This window comes from Lycium barbarum, chromosome 7 (assembly GCF_019175385.1).
Source record: "Lycium barbarum isolate Lr01 chromosome 7, ASM1917538v2, whole genome shotgun sequence".
Lineage (NCBI taxonomy): Eukaryota > Viridiplantae > Streptophyta > Magnoliopsida > Solanales > Solanaceae > Lycium > Lycium barbarum.
Window position 1 is genome coordinate 110520947 of NC_083343.1, and position 23482 is coordinate 110544428.

Sequence of the window (23482 nt, forward strand, 5' to 3'; positions counted from 1 at the left end):
GTTCTATTTCAACTCCTAAACATTTACAACAACACTTCACAATATCGTATCAACAATCGTCATTCACATATGTTGAGCAAAATCCACCATTTTTCTCCATTTTCTCCACATTTATGGTTATAGTTCGTTATCGCGTTTTCTCATATATAATGCTTATTTCCTGGTCTAAACATCATTTTCAACATATTCATAATCATGGCACATCAACGTTTATGGTTCCATTCGACTACCATTCAATTATGACACTATTCTCCCATTTAAGACCCATTTTCCATGTTTTTCTACCGTTCAAGCATCTTAGCTTTCCAATACTTTAAACAGCATGAAGAAGTCATGAAACTTACCTTAGATGATGGTTGAACAAGTCTTGAGTGGAATTGCTCCCCTAGCACCAAAACCCTACATCACTCCCTTTGGGTTTTTCTTGAGAAAGATGAACTTTAGTGTGATTCTCACACTTGATTTCATGGGTTTCATGTAGTGGATCACAAACTTCCTTTGGTTTTCTTGTGATGAAGAGTAGAGAGCATTCTAGAGGATTCTTGAGAGGAATATCGTGAAATTGAAATGAATTGTATGAGGTTTGGTCTCTTTTTAATGACTTAAAATCCAATCCGGAATGAACAGTGACTGAGGTGTACAGTGGTCGTAAACCCACTTTACGGGTCGTATACTGGTTAACGGTCCGTCCTCCATGACCGTATTTAAGCATATCAGAAACAGAAAGGTTTGTTGTAGGTCATGGTGGTTTACGACTCAGTTTACAGGCCGTACGTATTTCAATTTACGGTCCGTATTCCGAGTCGTGTTTAACCATTTGATGCATTTGACAGAAAGTTGAAATTTTTGAAATGTTGAAGGACGATGGCACTTTACGGTCCGTAAATCACTTTACGGGCCGTATTCCATTTTACGACCACTAGGCTGAAATGAAATTCTGCAACTTCCTTATTTCCAAAGTTCATAAATAGTCATTCCCTACTTAGCAAAACATCACACACTCATGCCCTTCGTTGGTCTATTCATTGTTGGCTCACGAAAAATTTCCGACGTGTAACACTCTTCCCCCCTTTTTGGAACATTCGTCCTCGAATGTTAAACACTCGGGATTCTACGAAAATTTCGCCAGAGTTTCCCCTGTAATTTGACACTACCAACCTGTCACAACAACCCATAATATCATCGCCTCACAGGGCTACATCACAATATCAACATATCCGTGGCCACACACGACCAAAAGCATAAAAATAAAGCGTACATACCTCATATCGTCGGCGTGTCGTCTTGGATCTCTCCCGGGGGTTGGAATAAGTGTGGGTACTTGGACTTCATGCTCTCTTCTGCTTCCCAAGTCATTTCTTCCCGGTTATTGTTTCGCCATAAGACTTTGACTGAAACTACTTCTTTATTTCGGAGTCTCCGCACCTGCCTATCTAAAATAGCAATAGGCACCTCTTCATAGGTAAGCCGTTCTGTCACTTGCACATCATCTATCGGGACAATCTTGGTGGGGTCTCCAATACACTTGCGAAGCATCGAAACGTGGAAGACTGGATGGACTAATTCAAGCTCCGAAGGAAAATCCAATTCATAGGCTACCTGACCCACCTTGCGGATGATTTTGTAGGGTCCAATGTATCTGGGACTTAGCTTTCCTTTCTTACCAAATCTCATTACCCCTTTCATTGGCGACACTTTCAAGAACACCCAATCACCGGCTTGAAATTCCAAGTCTCATCGGCGGTTGTCCGCATAAGACTTTTGGCGACTTTGGGCCGTCAACAACCGATCTTGGATCACCTTGACCTTTTCTATTGCTTGTTGGACCAATTCAGGGCCCACTAGTTGTGCTTCTCCTATTTCGAACCATCCAATTGGAGATCTAGATTTCCTCCTATATAAAGCTTCATATGGAGCCATTTGAATACTGAAATGATAGTTGTTGTTATATGCAAATTCAATAAGGGTTAAGTGGTCATCCCAGCTACCACCGAAATTCAACACACACGCCCGTAGCATATCTTCTAAGGTTTGAATAGTACGCTCGGCCTGCCTATCAGTTTGCGGATGAAATGCCGTGCTAAACTTCACTTGCGTGCCCAAACCTTCTTGAAAAGACTTCCAGAACTTAGTTGTAAACTGTGCTCCTCTATCTGTGATAATAGATAGTGGAATACCATGAAGTCGCACAATTTCCTTGAGATACAACCTTGCATAGTCTTCCGCTGAGTACGTAGTCTTGACTGGAAGAAAATGGGCTGCTTTCGTCAGCCTATCCACGATCACCCATATAGAGTCATACCTGCCACGGGAACGGGGTGATCCCATGACGAAATCCATGTTGATCACTTCCCATTTCCAGGTAGGGATTTCCATCGCTTGCAACAAGCCTCCCGGCTTCTAGTGTTCAGCTTTTACCTGTTGGCAATTTGGACACTGTGTCACGAATTTTGATATGTCCCTTTTCATGCCGTCCCACCAATATATCATCTTGAGATCACAATACATCTTGGTTGCTCCTGGGTGAATAGAATACCGAGAGCAATGTGCTTCTTCTAGAATTCGTCGGTGCAAATCCGCCACATTCGGCACACATAACGTGCCTCGGTACCTAAGAATTCCATCTATAGAAACTTCAAACGGAGACTTTTCTTTCCCATGAGATATGTCTCTATAACGACATAACTGCGGATCTTCGCACTGCCGTTCTTTCACTTCCATATCCAAGGACGAAATTGTGGTATCATTTATACTAATCCTGACATCGCCCGAATCAATTATACGCACTCCCAAATTTTCTAATCAGTGAAATTCTTGAACCATCTCTTTCCTTTCCGGAGGGATTTCACATAAGTTGCCCATTGATCGGCGGCTAAGTGCATCGGCTACTACATTCGCCTTCCCGGGGTGGTATAAAATGTTAACATCATAATCTTTTAATAATTCTAACCACCGCCTCTGCCGTAAATTCAGATCCTTCTGTTTAAAAATGTACTGGAGACTCTTGTGATCTGTATAGATATCAACGTGCACACTTTACAAATAATGTCTCCACATTTTTAAGGCATGAATGACCGCAGCTAGTTCAAGATCATGAGTTGGATAATTCTTCTCATATTTCCGCAATTCCCTCGAAGCATATGCAATAACTTTCCCGTGCTGCATCAATACACATCCTAGTCCCATACCGGAAGCATCACAATACACAACGTAGCCATCTGGCCCTTCTGGAAGTGTTAGCACTGGAGCTGAGGTCAACTTGTCTTTCAGCTCTTGGAAACTACGCTCGCATGCATCGTTCCATTGAAAGTTAGCGGACTTCTGGATTAGCTTCGTCAAGGGGGCTGAAATAGATGAAAATCCCTCTACGAACCTTCGATAATAACCTGCCAAACCCAGAAAACTACGGACTTCTATAGGCGTCGTAGGCCTTGGCCAAGTCTTCACAGCTTCAATTTTCTGAGTATCAACCCGTATCCCATCATCCGAAATAATATGGCCCGAGAATGTTTCAGAATTCAGCCAAAACTCGCACTTGGAAAATTTTGCGTATAATTCTCGAGATCGAAGAACCCCAAGAACAATTCGCAAATGATCTGCATGTTCTGATTCTGTGCGGGAGTACACCAGAATATCATCAATAAATACTATCACGAATAGATCCAAGAGAGGCCTGAATACGTTGTTCATCAAATTCATAAATACAGCCGGAGCATTACTGAACCCGAATGACATTACCCGAAATTCATAGTGGCCATATCTCGTTCGGAAAGCTGTTTTGGGAATATTCGCTTCTCTAACCCTCACTTGATGGTAACCCGATCACAAATCTATTTTAGAAAACCATTTGGCGCCCTGCAGCTGATCAAACAAGTCACCAATCCTCGGAAGAGGATATTTATTCTTTATCGTCACCTTATTTAATTGCCTGTAGTCGATACACATTCGTAAGGATCCGTCCTTCTTTCTCACAAACAAGACTGGTGCTCTCCACGGCGATGAGCTGGGTCTGATAAACCCCTTGTCAAGCAGATCTTTCAGCTGTGCTTTTAGCTCTTTCAATTCCACCGGGGCCATTCGATAAGGAGGAATAGAAATGGGCTTGGTGTCCGGCAACACATCTATGGCGAAGTCAATCTCTCTTTCTGGTGGAAGACCTGGAAGTTCGTCCGGAAACACATCTGGGAATTCATTCACTACCGGAACTAACTGGAGAGTTGGCGAATCTGCTTCTGTATCATGAACTCGAACTAAATGATAAATATAGCCCTTGGCTATCATCTTCCTTGCCTTGAGGTAGGAAATAAACCTACCCTTTGGGGATACCGTATTCCCCTTCCATTCAAGTATGGGATCTCCCGGAAATTGGAATCGAACCACTTTCGTCCGACAATCAACATTGGCATAGCACGAAGCCAGCCAATCCATGCCCATGATTACATTGAAATCTACCATTTCAAGCTCAATCAAATCAGCGTTAGTCTGACGATCACACATCACAATGACACAATCCTTATACACTTGTCTGGCTATCACGGGATCACCAACCGGAGTGAACACTTCAAAAGGTTTAATTAGCTCGGGTTTCACCCCAATACAATCAGCAATATACGGAGTAACATAAGAGAAAGTAGAACCCGGATCGATCAAAGTATATACATCACGGGAAAATATAGTCAATGTACCTGTGACAACGTCCAGGGATGACTCAAGATCATGTCGCCCAGCTAAAGCATATACGCGGGGCTGAACAGCACCTGAAGTAGATGCTCCCCCTCTGCCTCTACCTCTGCCCGCTGGAGTCTGGGGAGTCTGGGCTGTGGGGCGTACTGAAGAAGAACCCGCTGCTGAACCTGTGGGTTGAGCCCCAACCTTATCTCTCACCGACGGGCAATCCCTCATCATGTGCCCGGTCTGACCGCAAGCATAGCAAGAATCCGTACCCCGATAACATCATCCAGAATGTAATCTACCGCACTGGCTGCACTGCGGTACCGGAGGTCTCCTCTGACTAAAATCTCCCCTAAACTGAGAATCTGAGGCCCTCGAACTCTGGCCCTGTCCTGACCGGGAAGAACGATCAAACCCTCTGTCTGAAAATCTGGGAGGCGCACTAGTCACTGACTGTCCCGAGTGCTTAGAATACATCAGTCTCGACCCCCCTCCATACTCGCTGCTTGCTCCCATAGACCTAGTCCTCTTACCTTGCCTCCGGTTAATATCACGATCACTCCTCGGTGGCTGTTGTCGTTCCTCAAGATTCTGAGCATGGGCCTATATGCGGGAAATGTCCATCCCATCTTGCAATGAAGCTGTCAAACAATCTTTGAACAAGTGCAGCCCCAACCCGCTCACAAACCTATGTACACGATCACCAATGTCGGCCACCATAGTCGGTGCATACCTGGCCAAAGAATTAAATTGCAAGCTATATTCCCGAGCACTCATGCTTCCTTGCTTTAGATTCAAGAACCTGTTCGCTCTAGCTCGGCGGACCTCGGGTGGCAAATAATGGCGAATAAAAACGTCAACAAACTCTTGCCAAACGGGAGGAGGTGCATTTTCTACCCTTGATTGTAGCACCCCCTTTTTGGGAGGATGCCACCTACGAAACAAAAGCAAATTTCATACCTCAACGTTCAGAATAAATTTATTTAATAAGATTTTCACAATAATTTAGTAGCGAAAATAGGCCCATGTGAACAAGTTTCAAAAGTGCATACCTAAGTGTGTCATATGGATTATGTACAAGTCCCCCAACATATGCAAAATGAACATGCTTATGCAAATGTGATCTTCTTCTAAGCTTCCAAATAGTCTACCTCAATTGGCCATCCTTAAGTCTCCCTCGGAGTATCACCTACGATAGTAACAAACTATCGTTAAGCATAAAGCTTAGTGGTACATAAACGTAACTAACATTTCATATCCAAAAGAGAAGCAGTCTATGTAAGGAGCACATAATAAATTATGGGAATAAGCTTGTCAAAATCATCATAAAGTACATAACGAAAGTACAATGGTTTCAAGGAAATGAAATATCAAACAAGAACTAAATGAAGGTACAGTTCTTTCGAGAACGTAAATATCATATATTAAAATAGTTCAAGATATCATTATTCAAAATCTCACGTATCAAGAAGCTTTCCAAAGCAATTCCAAGAATTTCCACCATTTGTTTAATTTAATAGTGAGCTATGAATCAAATATAAGTGCAAGAAGTAAGTTCAAGACATAAGCTCATCCGAGTTATAGCCAAGTACTTAATCAGTGTACGACACTTCAAGAGAGTCACCAAACCATAAGATAGTTCAAGATACTAATATTTCAATACTAAGTGTCAGGAAGCCTTCGAAGTTTCAAATACCAAGTGTCAAGAATGCTTTCGAAGCTTCAAATACCAAGTGTCAAAAGGCTTTCGAAGCTAATTCACGAAACGTCATTCAGTTAGTTAATTTCGCCCAACACATACTTCATGCCATCACATCAAGCACTATCAAATATCAAGAAGGACCGAAGCCCATATCAAGAAGGACCGAAGCCCATATCAAGAAGGACCGAAGTCCATATCAAGAAGGACCGAAGCCCATATCAAGAAGGATCGTCATCCAATAAACAAGAGAATCATGAGCCATGTTGAAAGTGGCTTTCCACACATACTCGAGAATGGACAAAAGTCCATCATCAAGACGAAATGCAAATCCAAAGTCAAGATGGGCAAGATCTGAAATCAAGAAGGGTCGTCACCCCATAATCAAGAGTGCAATAACTCTCAAGCAATCCGTATATGTGGGCGAATTAAGTCGTCTTACAAAAACGCTTCATATAACACCAATGTGATTTTAGCATACTCATAACTCAATTTACAAAATCATACTCTCAATGATCATGTTATCATATTGATGTCTCTCGAGATATTCTTCACAGCCCACAAAGCAAGTAAACTATCCAAGTAGCAACAAAATCAATATGCCAACAATTTAAAGTAGATATTATTTCACCAAGATTCAAGCTTCTTACAATATCTCAAACCAAATTAATCGAGAGCGGAGTTAAAGTTTAGGTGCAAACCTTGGAGCTTTAGAGTTTCTAAAGCTCAAACAAACATCAAGAAGTTATAAATCCCAAAGCAGCGATCAAGTAGATATGTTGACTTCCTTAGCCAATTTCCCTTAGCTTATACAAGAGTATATATATGCCTTAACACACAACCAAATGTCTAATTAAGTTCAATAGTTTCAGCACATCAAAACTACCCACGATATCGGTGAAAATCACCTTAAACTAGCAAAACAGGAATTCTGGACAGTACTATTGTCTTGTACTGTCGCTCAGTTTCAAAGGGGTAAACGGCAAAACTCGACTTTGTGGCCTTGATAAAAGTTATAGGTATATGTCTTGGGGTTTCAGAGAAATTCGAATCACTCCTATGACAGTTTTGTACAAAAATATATGCTCAAAATACTAACAGCAGTACATGTAGGATCTGCAAAACAAAATCTAGGCAGCACCTGCCCTGTACTTCCTCGCCCCTGTTCGAGTAAATACAAGCAAAACTGGGTTTTGAAGCCTGAATGAAAGTTGTAGGGCTATGAAGTAGCTTTCTAGAACATCTTGAATCACTTAAAACGAAGCTTTATACAATGAATTATGCTAAAAACACTAACAGTAGTCCAGTCCAAAAACGGGTTGTAACTTACCTCAATCGTGTGGAGTTGTTTGGGGCTCAACCGAGGCAAATCTTGATGATTGATTTAGTGGGTGAATGTTATGAGAGGAGAGGTTTTGGTGTCTTGCTTCCTTGGGGAAAACGAAATTTATGGAGGTGGAGAGGATAAGATACAAAAGGGTATGTATCTTCCTTCATAAGATTGAAAGAAAATAATAGAATAAAAAGGGTGTGTATCTTACTTGATAAGATTGAAAGAAAATAATAAAATAAAATAAAGAGGCTTCCCACTTTTATAAATATCTATCTAATCCATCAAATAAATTACTAAGATAATAATAGGAGTATCTTACATATTATGCCATAACATTTCAAACAAGTTTCACATGTCGTCAAGTTCACATTCAGGAAGTGCGAAGTAAAATATACCCTTACTATCAAGATGTGGTCAATCGAAAATTCAAGTGTTAGTTTAAAAACTTCAGGGTGTTTCATTGATGCTACCCAATTGTTGTACCACAATACCACCACATCGCGGAGTCTGTAAGAGGCCAACTCCACAGATTTGGTCTCAGAGGCATGGGCAATTTTCAATGTCCTTAACATCTCATCTACGAAACTTTGCGGATCTTCATCCGGCTTTGACCCGAAGAATTCTGGAGGATTTAAACTCATAAAATCACGGGCCTTTGTACTCGCTGCCCGATCGCTTGAACCCACGTTCTGCCGTTGTGCCTGTGCGGCAACCAATTATGTCAATAGCTGAATGGCCTCAGTCATTTGTTGACCCGAAGCAGCCGGCGGAGGGATTGGAGCTGGGGCTCCTCCTTGCTCTCCCACATTAGGCGGGGTAGAGGAAGTATTGGACAAGGCCTCATTATGCGATTCGCCTTCTTCTATATTCATTGGAGGTTCTCTTTCTACCCGCCTCTTTGTCGTAGTCTGGCCCCTCTGGGCGGCTGTAGCTTTCACCTTTGGTGGCATTCTGAAATCATAATGCACTATTAGTATTATTATTAGTATTATTATTATTATTAATATTATTATTATTACTATTATTACTATTATTACTATTATTATTATTATTATTAGTATTATTATTATTAGTATTATTAGTATTATTATTACTATTATTATTATTATTAATATTATTATTATTATTATTATTACTATTATTACTATTATTATTATTAGTATTATTAGTATTATTAGTATTATTATTATTACTATTATTATTATTATTATTATTATTATTAGTATTAGTATTAGTATTAGTATTATTATTATTACTAGTATTACTAGTATTATTATTACTATTACTATTATTATTACTATTATTATTACTATTATTATTATTACTGTTATACTATTATTATTACTATTATTATTATTATTATTATTATTATTATTATTATTATTATTATTAGTATTATTATTACTATTACTATTATTATTATTAGTAGTATTAGTATTATTATTATTATTATTATTATTATTATTATTACTATTACTATTATTATTATTATTATTTTTATTATTATTATTAACAACTCTATTACTATGTGTTGATAATATCGTATGAGTATATTAGGTGAGTTTATTATTATTTTCATTATTATTATTAACAATTACTACTACTATGTGTTGATAATATCATATGATTATATTACGTGAGTTCATTATTATTATTATTATTATTCTCGTATGAGTATATTAGGTGAGCTCATTATTATTTTCATTAATTATTATTATTATTATTATTATTATTAGTAGTAGTAGTAGTAGAATATTAAATTAGGTAATAGTAATAATAATAATAATAATAATAATAATAATAATAATAATAATGATAATTATTATTATTATTATTATTATTAGTAGTAGTAGTAGTAGTAGTAGTAGATTATTAAATTAGGTAATATTTTAAACCACAGTTAATAACTTCTTTTATAATTAATGCAAATAGAATTTGTTGTCAAGTGGCTTGTTCATATTACGCCACTTGGCTTAATATTAAGCTAGACTACTCTCCTTTTTTATATATATATATATAGATAGATAGATAGATTATTATTATTATTAACAACTACTACTACTATGTGTTGATAATATCGTATGACTATATTACGTGAGTTCATTATTATTATTATTATTATTATTATTATTATTATTATTATTCTCGTATGAGTATATTAGGTGAGTTCATTATTATTTTCATTAATTATTATTATTATTATTATTAGTAGTAGTAGTAGTAGTAGTAGAATATTAAATTAGGTAATAATAATAATAATAATTATTATTATTAGTAGTAGTAGTACTAGATTATTAAATTAGGTAATGTTTTAAACTATAATTAATAACTTCTTTTATAATTAATGCAAATAAAATTTTTTGTCAAGTAGCTTGTTCATATTACGCCACTTGGCTTAATATTAAGCTAGACTACTGTACTTTTATATATAGTAGTAGATTATTAAATTAAGTAATGTTTTAAACTACAATTAATAACTTTTTTTATAATTAATGCAAATAGAATTTGTTGTCAAGTGGCTTGTTCATCTTACGCCACTTGACTTAATATTAAGTTAGACTACTCTCCTTTTATTTATATATATATATATATATATATATATATATATATATATATATAGATTTGGCACGGGATGAGAAACTATTTAACGAAAAAACTTTAAGGAAGAAAATGGCTAATGGTGCGACCCATTATACCCCACTCCTTTTGTCCTGACGTGAGTAGCCAAACAGAATCAATTCTCTGGTGGGGCTCCAACCATAAGATAACATTTGGAAAAAAAAAATGAGTATGAAAGAGCAAAATCCACTTCAAGTCTTCTACGGGAATCCGCGACTTAAGTAGTACAAAAAAAAAAAAATGAACCAAACTAGTACAAAAAAAAAAAAAAAAAAACATAAGTAGTATTCACGCACGAAATTCGTGCGTGAAAGGACCAAAGTGCAAAAACACAGTTTTGGCCTTTCACGCACAAATTTTGTGCGTGAATGGTGTCATCAAAAAAAAGAAGAATGGGCTCATCCAAAAAAAAAAAAGAACCAGCTTTCACGCACAAATTATGTGCGTCAATGGTGTTGCCTTTTTTTTTTTTTTTTTTTTTTTTTTTTTGCGTTACCTTTCTAATCACGTTTTTTTTCATACTTTGGGCAAAGATTAGTCATGTTTTAAAATCCCAAAATATCAATATTTTATATAAAACTTAATATCTTTTTTTGCGTACAATAATGTCGGCTCATTACATCAAGTCCACCTAAATGTTTGGATCGTCGTTTTAGGGGTTCTAAAGTGCCCCGAAGCAAGTTTTGAAACTTGTAATATTTATAGAGTTTTGATTTAAGTGTTTTATTATATTTGAATGTACAAATTTAAATATTTGATTTAATAATAATTCATCCAATACGAGAGGTCTATACTAATTTAATATACTAATTAATATTTGTATTGCTTTGAATTAGTATTGTAATTAAATGGAATGAATTATTTTTTAATTAGTATAGACCTCTCGTATTGGATTATTATTAAATCAAATATTTAAATTTGTACATTCAAATATAATAAAACACTTAAATCAAAACCCTATAAATATTACAAGTTTCAAAACTTGCTTCGGGGCACTTTAGAACCCCTAAAACGACGATCCAAACATTTAGGTGGACTTGATGTAATGAGCCGATATTATTGTATGCAAAAAAAAATATTAAGTTTTATATAAAATATTGATATTTTGGGATTTTAAAACATGACTAATCTTTGCCTAAAGTATGGAAAAAAACGTAATTGGAAAGGTAACGCAAAAAAAAAAAAAAAAAAAGGCAACACCATTGACGCACATAATTTGTGCGTGAAAGCTTGTCCTTTTTTTTTTTGGATGAGCCCATTCTTCTTTTTTTTTTATGACACCATTCACGCACAAAATTTGTGTGTGAAAGGCCAAAACTGTGTTTTTGCAGTTTGGTCCTTTCACGCACGAATTTCGTGCGTGAATACTACTTATGTTTTTTTTTTTTTTTGTACTAGTTTGGTTCAACTTTTTTTTTTGTACTACTTAAGTCGCGAATTCTCTTCTACAGTTCTACTTCACCCCAAACAAGCATCTCTCTTTTTTTTGCATTTGCAATCAAAGAATCTCAATCTTTTCATTATTTTATAATATCCATCGGTTAAGGTTGTGGTCGTAATTGGTTACAGGTTAGAGTTACGCAAATATAAATAATGAAGAGGTTACTTGTACATGGATTAGTTATAAAATAAATACATATAAATTGACTTATAATTTATATATGTCTTAATTAAGCGGGATTATAAAATGGCAACCCAACGCCATATTTGGTGTGCTGGATATTAAAACATAATCAGTACTATACTACTACTAAACATGGTATCCATCCGTCCCAATTTATGTAGCTCCTTTCGGGTTTTGAGATTCAAATGAATTTTTCTTTGACCAATTTTTGAATTGAAAATTATTGTAACTTGTAGTATTTTTTTACGTAGTCTCCAAATATGTAAATTTTATTTCAAAAAATTTAAAGATTCAATCTTTAAATTCACGGTCAAATTTAAAAAATTTGACTCTCGAAATATGAACTGTGTCATATAAATTGAGACATTGAGAGCACTATTTATACTGATTTCAATACATAAATAATTCACTTCTTAACCTCCAACCAAACAACCCCTTAATTCCTACGTAGTATTAAACATCCAAAATCCGTAGGAGAGATCAAGCAGGACATGGGCATGCAGATGGGGTAGGTGACTACTGAATACGACTTAACGTTTAATATCATCAATGAATGGATCACCTAAATCCGTCAAAACATGCATTAACGCCGTTAGTTCTTGCAAGTAAGCAGTCCCCCACACTCAATTCCCACTCTTTGCTCCACTCACTCACTCACTTCATTTGCCTCTGGCTACCACTTGCCTTAGCTTCTTTCTCATCCACCTCTACTATGGCTTCCATCAATCCTATCCACTGTTTTTCTTCAACATTGGTTCTCACAGGTAATTCATCTGTTTAACAAATCTTTGTTTCCTTTTTCTTTAATTCTCTCTTTCTTTGGTACATCGGAAATACTAAAAACAAGAATCAAAATTGTTCGTAAGCTACATTGCTTAAATCAGCAAAGAGCAAAAACTCCATATCTTTAATTGTGACTTCCCAAACTAGCAATTTCTCTTCATGTTCAGGACTTTCATTTTCCAAAAAATCTACACAACTGTTTGCTTCTCTCCATATGCGTATAGTAACTCGTATTGGTGGTCTCTGGCAAGTATTTGTAATCTTTAATAATAGAATCTAAAAGAGTGAAATTGTATACCGTCCTTTTTTATAAGCTTGACAGCAAGAAGACAGTCTGAATATTCAACTTCTAAATCAACAGTTTCGTTGTTTTTTCCCTTTTTCTTCTTAGTGTTAACTTTAATTTTCCTTACAAATGTATTGCAGTTGTAATATTAGTGTTTTTGAGCCCGGTTATGGCGACTTCAATTGGAGTTAACTACGGTCAGATAGCTGATAATCTTCCTCCTCCAGAAAAAGTGGTTCCCTTAGTCAAGTCCATGGGAGCAACCAGAGTGAAACTATACGATGCTGATCCACATGTGCTCAAAGCCTTTGCGAATTCCGGTGTTGAGTTCATCGTTAGTCTTGGAAATGAGCATCTCTCCAATATGAAGGATCCTGCTAAAGCTCAGGTTTGGGTTAAAACCAATGTCCAAGCCTATTTACCTGCGACAAAAATCACCTGCATTGCTGTCGGAAATGAAGTGCTCACTTTTAACGACAGTTCACTCTCCGACAATCTACTCCCCGCGATGGAAAGCGTTTACGCTGCTCTTGTTAACTGTAACTTAGACAAGCAAGTGAGTGTTACTACTGCTCATTCTGTTGCAATTCTTGAGACTTCGTATCCCCCGTCTGCTGGAGCTTTCCGTAGAGATCTAGTGAAGTGTATTACTCAGGTTTTGGACTTCCATTGTAAAACTGGCTCGCCTTTTTTGATCAATGCATATCCTTATTTTGCATACAAGGCAGATCCGAAGCAGGTGCCGCTCGATTTTGTGCTCTTTCAATCTAATCAGGGGATTTTGGATCCTGCGACCAATCTTCGTTATGATAACATGCTTTTCGCCCAAATTGATGCGGTTCACTCTGCTTTAGCTTCAATTGGCTACAAAAACGTGTGTGTCCAGATCTCGGAGACAGGTAAATCCTCTCTTCTTCAAAGTAATCCTTCTCCTTCTGTTTTATGAGTAATTCGGTTTGTGCAAACTCCAAACATGCAGTAATTAGTTCAAGTATTTGGGAGCAGAGGCGTATGTTGCATTGTAGTTATGAGTTCAATTTTGCGCCCTGATTTTGAACACGGAGCACAAATTTATTTGTAAAAATTTACTAAAATTACAATAAATAGTAAATATGAACTCATAACTTAAAAAATATAACAAATTCAATGCTAATAATCTTAAAATTGAACCAATAGAGTTTAAATCTTAAATGCATCTCTGTTTGAGAGTGTTGTGGAACCTTAAGGAGCGACCGGTCTAAATGATTTGCACCGTAATCGGGCGCTTTCTGATAAGATTGTTACCTTTTATTTTATTTCTATTTAGTATCAATATTGTTCTATTTTTGCTACCAGGTTGGCCATCGAAGGGAGACGCAGACGAGCTCGGAGCAACACTAGATAACGCAAGGAAATACAATTGCAATCTCATCAAACTGGTCAGTCAAAAGAAGGGAACTCCGTTGAAGCCTAACAACAATTTGAACATATATGTCTTTGCTTTGTTTAATGAGAACTTGAAGCCTGGCCCTACATCTGAGCGCAATTATGGCCTTTTTAAGCCTGATGGTTCACCATCGTATCCGTTAGGATTCTCTGGAATTAATGCCGGTGGCAGTACTAATAGTAGCTCTGGTAGTAGTCCTAAAGCCGCTGGCAGTGGTAGTTCCTCAACACCGACGACGTGGTCGCCGCAGGATGGCAGTTCCTCATCTGGCTATATGTCCATTACTTCTGATTCTGTAAGCCTTTCTTTCAGCTTCATTTAACTTATTAATCTAGCGTTTTCTTTATATCGTTCGACGAATTAATTTAATTATATTTAAACAAATATTTAGTTAGGAATTCTAGTTAAGCTCCCGTTTGACCATAAATTTTTTCACTTTTTTTGTAAACATCTTTTATTATAAAAAGTGATCAACTATTGAACAGTTTGAAGATAAAATTTTCAAATTTTGAAAAGTGATTTAAACTAGTAAAATGCATGTTCATATACAATTTCGACTTCTAAAATCATTTTTTCTCTCATTTTCACAACTATTTTTTTTCAAGTATCAATCAAATGTATGTCCAAACGCTAGCTAAGACTTGTGTTCCTCATCCAGCTATATGCCCATTACTTCCAATTTTGTGAGCCCTTCAGCTTCATTTAACTTAGCTAGCTAGCGTTTAATTTTGAAATAAATTTGGTTGAAACTTGAAAAAATAATTTATGAGAATGAGATAAAAGTGGTTTTTGAAAATTGAAATTGAGTTTAGACATGCATTTTACTTAAAATAAATCGAAGTTTTTTGTGAATAGAAAACTTCAAAAACTAGTCTAAACTACTTTTTGAAACATGAAAAATTCATCTTTAAAAACTGCTCAGAAAGATAGAAACTAGTCACTTTTTATAAGCAAACGATGTTTTCAAAATATTTTTGAAAAAAGTGAATAAAATGTATGGCCAAATAGGAGCTTCGCTAGCGTTTGGCTATAGATTTAGTTCAAACTAGAAATTTTTTGTTGAAAAATAGTTTTTGGAACTTGAAATTGTATCTGGACATGCATTTGTTTATTTATTTATTTTTGTGAGTGGAAGTGGAATTTCGCCTAAAAACTAGTCTAGGAAGTTTTTTTAAAAAAATATTCTAAAACTAATCAAATTTCATGAGCAAACAATATTTTCAATATTTTTTTGAAAATTTATGACCAAATGGGAGCTTAGTCTCAGCGTTTTTGTTCTACGAATTAATCTAATTATATATAAACAAATATTTAGTTTGTAGTACTAATTCTTTATAATATTTCAAAATCTAACACTTGTGTGATTTATTTCAGGGAAGAGTTCTATTTTGCTGGAAATCCTTGATTCTTCAACTCCACATAATTGGTTTAGTTTCACTGCTGTTTTCCCAACTGTAAACTCCATTGTTGAGTACTGTTGTAAAAGCCATATATATTGGTCCTTTGGACATAGCTAGTTGCCATTTTATTCTTTAATTATTGTCTTATTCTTTTCTTTGACTAATAATGGCGATTTGACTTAATTTGCTGATGATGAGATTCGTTGGTATGCTAGAAAGTCCAAAAGATGACAGGTAGTCTCCACTTTCTAGCTGGCTTGATGTTGCCTTATTTTCCTAGTAGATTAGACTGCAATTGATCAATTTGTAATTTGGTAACAATAATTTGTATATGTATTGGTACATTAATTTGTATATACTCCATGTCTTGTTAATGCGTCAATAATTTTTCTTGTCTCCATAATGCATTTAACTTCATTTGATGTATTTTGTTTTAAAAAGAAAATTTACCATGCAAGGTGCTTAGAGCTAATTTTTTATTTATAAAAGGGCAAAGGGGCAAATATACCCCTCAACTATAGGATATGGAGCAAATATACCCTCCGTTAAAAAAAAGGAGGATTTATGCCCTCGCCGTTAATAAAAAGGGGCATATATACCCCTCAACTATAGGATATGGAGCAAATATACCCCTCGTTACAAAATTGGTGCAAATATACCCCTGTCATTTTAAAATGGTGCAAATATACCCCTGTCGTTTTAAAATGGTGCAAATATACCCTTTTCACCGACGAATTTTTTTTTAAAAAAATTTAGGTTATTTTTTAATTAAAAAATATCACGTGACTTTAAAAAAAAGTCTACCCATTTTTTTGTGTAGACATACTTTTCTAAGGCCACATAATAATTTTTTCTTTTGATAGGTGGGATCTGTTCGTTTTAAAAAAATATCTCCGTGACTTTAAAAAAAAAAAATCTACTCATTTTTTTAAAAGAACCAGACCTTACCCATCAAAAAGAAAAATTACTATATGGCCTTAGAAAAGTATGTCTACGCAAAAAAATGGGTAGACTTTTTTTTAAAGTCAGGTGATATTTTTTAATTAAAAAATAACCTAAATTTTTTTTTTAAATCCGTCAGTGAAAAGGGTAGATTTTTTTTTTTAAGTCACGGAGATATTTTTTTTAAATGAACAGACCCCACCTATAAAAAAAAATATTATGTGGCCTTAGAAAAGTATGTCTACGCAAAAAAACGGGTAGACTTTTTTTTAAAGTCACGTGATATTTTTTAATTATAAAATAACCTAAATATTTTTTTTTTAAATCCGTCAGTGAAAAGGGTAGACTTATTTTTTTTAAAAAATAGGTAGACTTATTTTTTTTTAAAGTCACGGAGATATGTTTTTTAAACGAACAGACCCCACCTATCAAAAAAAATTTACTATGTGGCCTTAGAAAAGTATGTCTACACAAAACAATGGGTAGACTTTTTTTTAAAGTCACGTGATATTTTTTAATTAAAAAATAACCTAAATATTATTTTTTTTAAAATCCGTCAGTGAAAAGGGTATATTTGCACCATTTTAAAACGACAGGGCCCTTTGCCCTTTATAAAATAAAAATGGAACTTAATGGATAAAGTACAAGCGGGGGGAGGTGAGGGTGGCTAGTTTTCATTCATTTGATGTATGATCCTTTGGCGTTTGCTTAAATTTTTTGAAGAGAAGCTTTTGTAAATCCTTTTTTTCCTTCAATTTTTGCTGAAAATGTTTTCCAAGCAAATGCTGAGGAGAAAAAGAAAATTCAGTTTTTAAAAAAGCCGAAAATTTACTCTAGACTAGCCTTTAAAATTGTTGCAACAGCAGAAGAATATATTTGCATTTGGTTGAAAATATAATTTTTCGGAAAAGGGCCAAAATTACCCCTGAACTTTGAAAAATAGTTCATCCATACCCTTCATTATACTTTAGGGCCAATTATACCCTTACAGTTATACTATGGGGTCAATTATACCCTTATGTCTAACTGCTGCCACGTGGCATCATCCTAGCCCTTCAAAATTATTGTACCCTCAAATAATTTTTTACCCACTAAAATAACTCAATCCGACCCGAATTTTTTTTTCCAGCAAAAATAATACGGAATTATTTTTATTTTATTTTGCTAGAAAAATTATCCGTATTATTTTTGCTGGAAAAAAAAAATCGGGTCGAGTTGAGTTATTTTAGTGGGTAAAAAATTATTTGAGGGTAAAATAATTTTGAAGGGCTGGGATGATGCCACGTGGCAGCAATTAGACATAAGGGTATAATTGACCCCATAGTATAACTGTAAGGGTATAATTGGCCCTAAAGTATAACGAAGGGTATGGATGAACTATTTTTCAAAGTTCAGGGGTAATTTTGGCCCTTTTCCGTATAATTTTTGCAAAAAACTAATTTAAACTTTTTTTCTAAAACACTCTCAAAATTTCAAGCATAACACAACGGTTGTTTGTTTGATTTTATAAACCTAATATAAAATGTATCATAAAATGATATAATGTTGCCTGGTTGGAGGAATTAGAAAAAATAATTTTTATAGTCGTGTTTGCTTGACGGTATTAGATAATAGTAGCATTATGTTATACATGAATAATGTGGCATAAAATGTGTACTGGCAAAACATTACTATATCTAAAGACGAAATTATTTTTAAACTAGTAATCTATCCATAAAATTCTCAATATAATCATTTACCGTAGAATAATCCCTATCATTATTCGTCAACACAACAATATTTTCATAGTAAATGAATTATGGTACATAGGAGAGAATGAGGTAGGCTTTACACTAAATCATTCACTCGGTGCAAGTTGACAGACATTGAATGTCGTGCCACATCTCAACACAATTTGGGGTGTGATTGGCAAAAATGAAAAATCCGTCAAAGATAATACATTATATACTACATAACTTTTTCTTAAAATAATACAATAAAGATGTACACTCAAACATATCATGTTTAAGAGATACAATTATGATGTTCGACATACCATACATAAATAGTATCTTTAAAGACAGGTCCTTAATTAGCACAATCAAATCGATGATACATTCAACAAATGATTAAATCTTTTAGCTAATCCAAAATACACATACAACTCTCACAGGAACATCATAGAGCTTTTAGAGATATCATAAAATACAACATACATTCGGGTCACAACCGGAATATACAAAATGGAATGAGGAGATTATATATGTATATACCCCCACTGAACTCATAATACCTAGGTCGCCGCATTGCAACCTACGTCTAAAAAGAAAATTATTCAATAATGGAGACGTGTGAGTGCATAAATACTCATTAAGTCTCATAGACAACCCGCTAAATGTTGGGATAAATCTTTGAAATCATGACATCTAGTTATAGTCCAGATGTAACATACTTTATTCACTTTATAAAAAAAAAATGATCAAGAGTTCATAACATAGACTTGTTAAAAACATGTATGTATTTTCATAATACAATCAACTTCGCTTCATAATCATATCTAACGATTGGTCAACATTGTAAAGCATTCAAATATCTGTCCAAGATGAACTAAAATGAAAGTGAATCGAGCTTGAGTTTCAAGCCAACTCAACTCTTTGCCCAAGCCTAAGTACAAGTATTACGTCCTAGGCAGTCACGGGTGGAGCAGTGGGGGGAGGGGCTGCTGGGCAGTCACGGGTGGAGCAGTGGGGGCAGGGGCAGCTGGGCAGTGGGGGGTTCGGGCTGGACCGAGGGAATGACAGGTGGAGTAGGCTGCGACAGAAAATGCAGGGTGTATGGAGAAATCCCATGGTCCAAAAAATCATAAGAAGTTGGGGTTGGTGAGTGCAACTTTGAGAAGGGAAATTGAGTTTCCTCAAAGGTGACATACATGCCTTGATATGATGATTTTGTTGGTGGATAAATCAAAACATTTATAGCCTCTATGATTCAACAGATAGCCCAAAAATACACACGGGTGGATCTTGCTTGCAACTTATGAATAGTTGTAGATGGAAAAAGTGGATAGCATAGACACCCAAAAACCCGGAGATGAGAATAGGAGGGGGTTCATTGGTAGAGAACTTGCGTTGGTGATTTATACCCAAGGACCTTGGTGGGAAGTACATTAAGGAGGTATGTAACCATTTTGAGAGCATGATGCCAAAAGGAGGGGGGCATGAAGGAGTGGACAAGAAGAGTGCGCACTATGTTGTTAATGGATTTAATTTTTCTTTCCGCTTTGCCATTTTGAGGACAGGTATGGGGGCAAGAAAATCTGAAATTTAAACCATTGGAGGCGCAAAAAGATTGAAAATGCCCATTGGCGAACTCCCGCCCATTATCACATTGAATGTTTTTTATGTCTCTTTCGAATTGAGTCCGTATTAATGCCTTAAAAGATAGAAAAGTAGAATAAACTTGGGACTTGTTAGAGATTGGAAAAGTTCAAAGAAAATTACAATAATCATCAAGAAAGAAAACATAATAGTGGTGCCCATTAGAACTCAAAACAGGAGATGTCCATAAATCACTATGAATGATATCAAATGGCATAGTAGTAAATGACAATGAATCATAAAATGACAATTTAACGTGTTTCCCCAAAGGACAAGAGGTACAAAAAGAAGTTCGGGCCCTATTACATTCAATTAAGCCATTACTACGAAGAGAACTAAGGATAGCATTTCCCGGATGGCCGAGTCGGGAATGCCACAAGCTAGGTGATGCGGCAATGAAGGTTGATGGTGGAGTGGTCCGTTTTGTGGCAGTGATAGGATACAATTTCCCGGTGCTCTCACATCTCATTAGGCGGCTCCCCGTCGATAAATCCTTCACAGAAAACCCAAAAGGATCAAACTCAACAGAAACATTATTGTCCTTAGTGAATTTACGTACGAAAATAAGGTTTTTGATGAGTTTTGGAGCATGTAAGACATTTTGGAGACGTAATTGGGGATTAGGTGGGTAGGATGTATGACCATAGCCTCGAATTGGAATAGTGCTACCATTACCAACAATGATTCCAGAATTATTGCTCAAATTAAAATAAGACGTGAGAGTACCTGTCACGACCCAACCCCGTAGGCCGTGACTAGTGCCCGAGTTGGACACTCATATCCCCTGTTAACTATAATCTTTTATAACCCGCATATTATGAACTTATTTGTATAAAAAGGCAGGACGTTATTTTAAAGCTGTCACAATTCTGTATGTCGTAGGCACCTGTCTCCTGAGGAGTTACGATCTTCAACAACAACATATATATATCTACGCAAGCCGACAAGGCTGCCACTACACGCAACATCCCAAACATATATATATATGCAAGCCGACAAGGCTGCCATTACGAATGGGTACGCCCCAAACATAAGTCGTATTCATACAACGCAACAACAACTATATACAGACCCACACAAATGTCCACAGACCTCTAAGAGTAATGACAGTGTCATATGACGGGACAGGGCCCCGCCGTACCCCGAATAAACACATACATATACAACAAAAGGGAGTTATACCACAAGCTAGGCTCCGGAACAAAGGAGCACTCCAAAGTAGCTGAATAGATATCCTAGGCTGGTGGATCTCCGAAACGAGCGTCTGTACCTGCGGGCATGAACGTAGCCCCCCCGAAGAAAGGGGGTCAGTACGGAATATGTACTGAGCATGTAAAGCATGAAATATAGTAATCGACTCATACTGAGACAATGTGTGTAGGACCCAATGCAACAAACAGAATTTCATAAAACTTACCGTTGAACATATTTCATCGGTATCGTTCTCATCTCAATATCAATATAGAGTTTTGTAATCAAAGCTGAATAATCATTCTGTATATAACATATATAACGTGTCCCGTCCCTTTAGTGAGGGACTCGGTAATTACAATCATAGCATCATAAACATATACATATACGTGTCCCGGCCCTCTAGTGAGGGACTCGGTGAATAATGAACATATGCCCTCCTGGCCGCCATCCCCATATCATCATATCATATCATCATATATATATAACGTGTCTCGGCCCTCTAGTGAGGGACTCGGTGAATAATGTAATAAATATGCGCACGAAAACGTGTCCTGGCCCGGGACTCAGTGAAGGGTGTAACGGTACGCACGAGCAGAATAATAAGCAACCACATACATGCAAATCATCTTTGGAGACTCAATTGATAAGTAACTAATCAGCTTTCAAGTGTCAGGATAATAATCATATTCAGTTCTTTCTAAATCTTATTACAAATCATAGCAAGGAACGTTTCAGGATTCATATACTTGTATCAATCTAACATGACATGGCTTTTGAAAGTCAAATATGACTCTAATTATGCAATTCTTTAAGAGTAGGAATTTCCATACTTCATTTGTTAGTCAATCATATAGTAGGCTCGCGACAATAACATTAAGGAATGAATAGAATCATAAGTCATGCTTGGAACTAGAGAGTAGAATTTACCCCAAGGTTCATATCATTTCTTACTTACGTCTAGGACATGCCAAGAAAAAGAAGGAATAGGCTTTACATACCTTTAGCGTTTAGTCGTATTATAACTTGTACTTGTTGCCCAATGGTACTTATCCTATATCAAGATATCAAGAGCTACGATTAGTCTACGAGGGAATTCAATATGTATTTTAACGTTAACAATCCCTTTCTAACATTTAGACGACGTTTCGTTCGTATTCAAACCAACTAGTACTACAAACTAATATTGGTAATCATACTTTCAAGTATCAATCCGAACATGGCTAAACATGACTTAAGCGAACTTTGGACAGTCCGTACATCATTCAAAACAGTCCCCTATTCACGGCCAAACAGCACGCACAACATTACCATTTGCAATTCGCAGTTTTCCAACTTCAACTACAACGACAACAACACGTTTACAACATTACTTATACGATTATTGGAACTGTTTTAGCATCATATTTATTCTTACAACAGCCCACAAACCATTTCAATTTCAACTTGAATCATTAAGCTTCACTTTTACTATACGTTCATAACAACAATTCACATCCAAAACGCACTAATCCACTCCTATCATTAAAACAGTCCACGGTTTGGGACTGCTTTCCTACTTCAACATAATTCATTTCTTTTGCACCTCAACTCACATATTCATAAGGCATACAATGCACCACAATGTCCATAACAACAACAATTAAAGCATGACACAAAACAGTCCATAACTTCTCCTAAAGCAGTCCCCTACACGGCTTCAACACAACTACAACAACTTCATGATTTTCATCCATTTATCCATACTACAACACATTCAATCCATTCCCAATACATGTACAAGAAGATTAAGCATCATTTCACCTAAGTTTATAGCACACGGCCCACTTCAACTTTAAGAAAACAGTCCAATACCAACATGCACAATCATAAACATTCAATTCACCACAAAACATATGAAAGATGATCAACTCTTACCTTGTCACTCAATCCTTCAATCGGCTAGCCCTTCAAATTCACTTCTTGAATTTCAACACTTGTTCTTGCTATTCCAATGAATGCTACACGTTATTGTACACCTTCAAAGGGGTTAAATTGCTTGAGAAACTGAATTTTGATCAACTTGGAGAACTCAAATCTGTCCGTGAGCTTATAGGAGCATGAATGGCATGTTTATGGTTTCTTCTTCACTTGAAACATAATGGTGAAGGTG

General features: G+C 36.0%; 1 protein-coding gene across 1 annotated transcript; it reads left to right on the forward strand.

Annotated features, from left to right (window-relative positions):
* The first annotated feature begins 12431 nt into the window (after positions 1–12431).
* Positions 12432–16226, forward strand: LOC132603785 (glucan endo-1,3-beta-glucosidase 11-like). Its single transcript, XM_060317005.1, has 4 exons — positions 12432–12710; positions 13156–13914; positions 14351–14736; positions 15816–16226. The coding sequence occupies exons 1-4, from the start codon at positions 12500–12502 to the stop codon at positions 15897–15899; spliced, it is 1440 nt and encodes a 479-aa protein (XP_060172988.1). The 5' UTR covers positions 12432–12499; the 3' UTR covers positions 15900–16226.
* The last annotated feature ends 7256 nt before the right edge of the window (positions 16227–23482 follow it).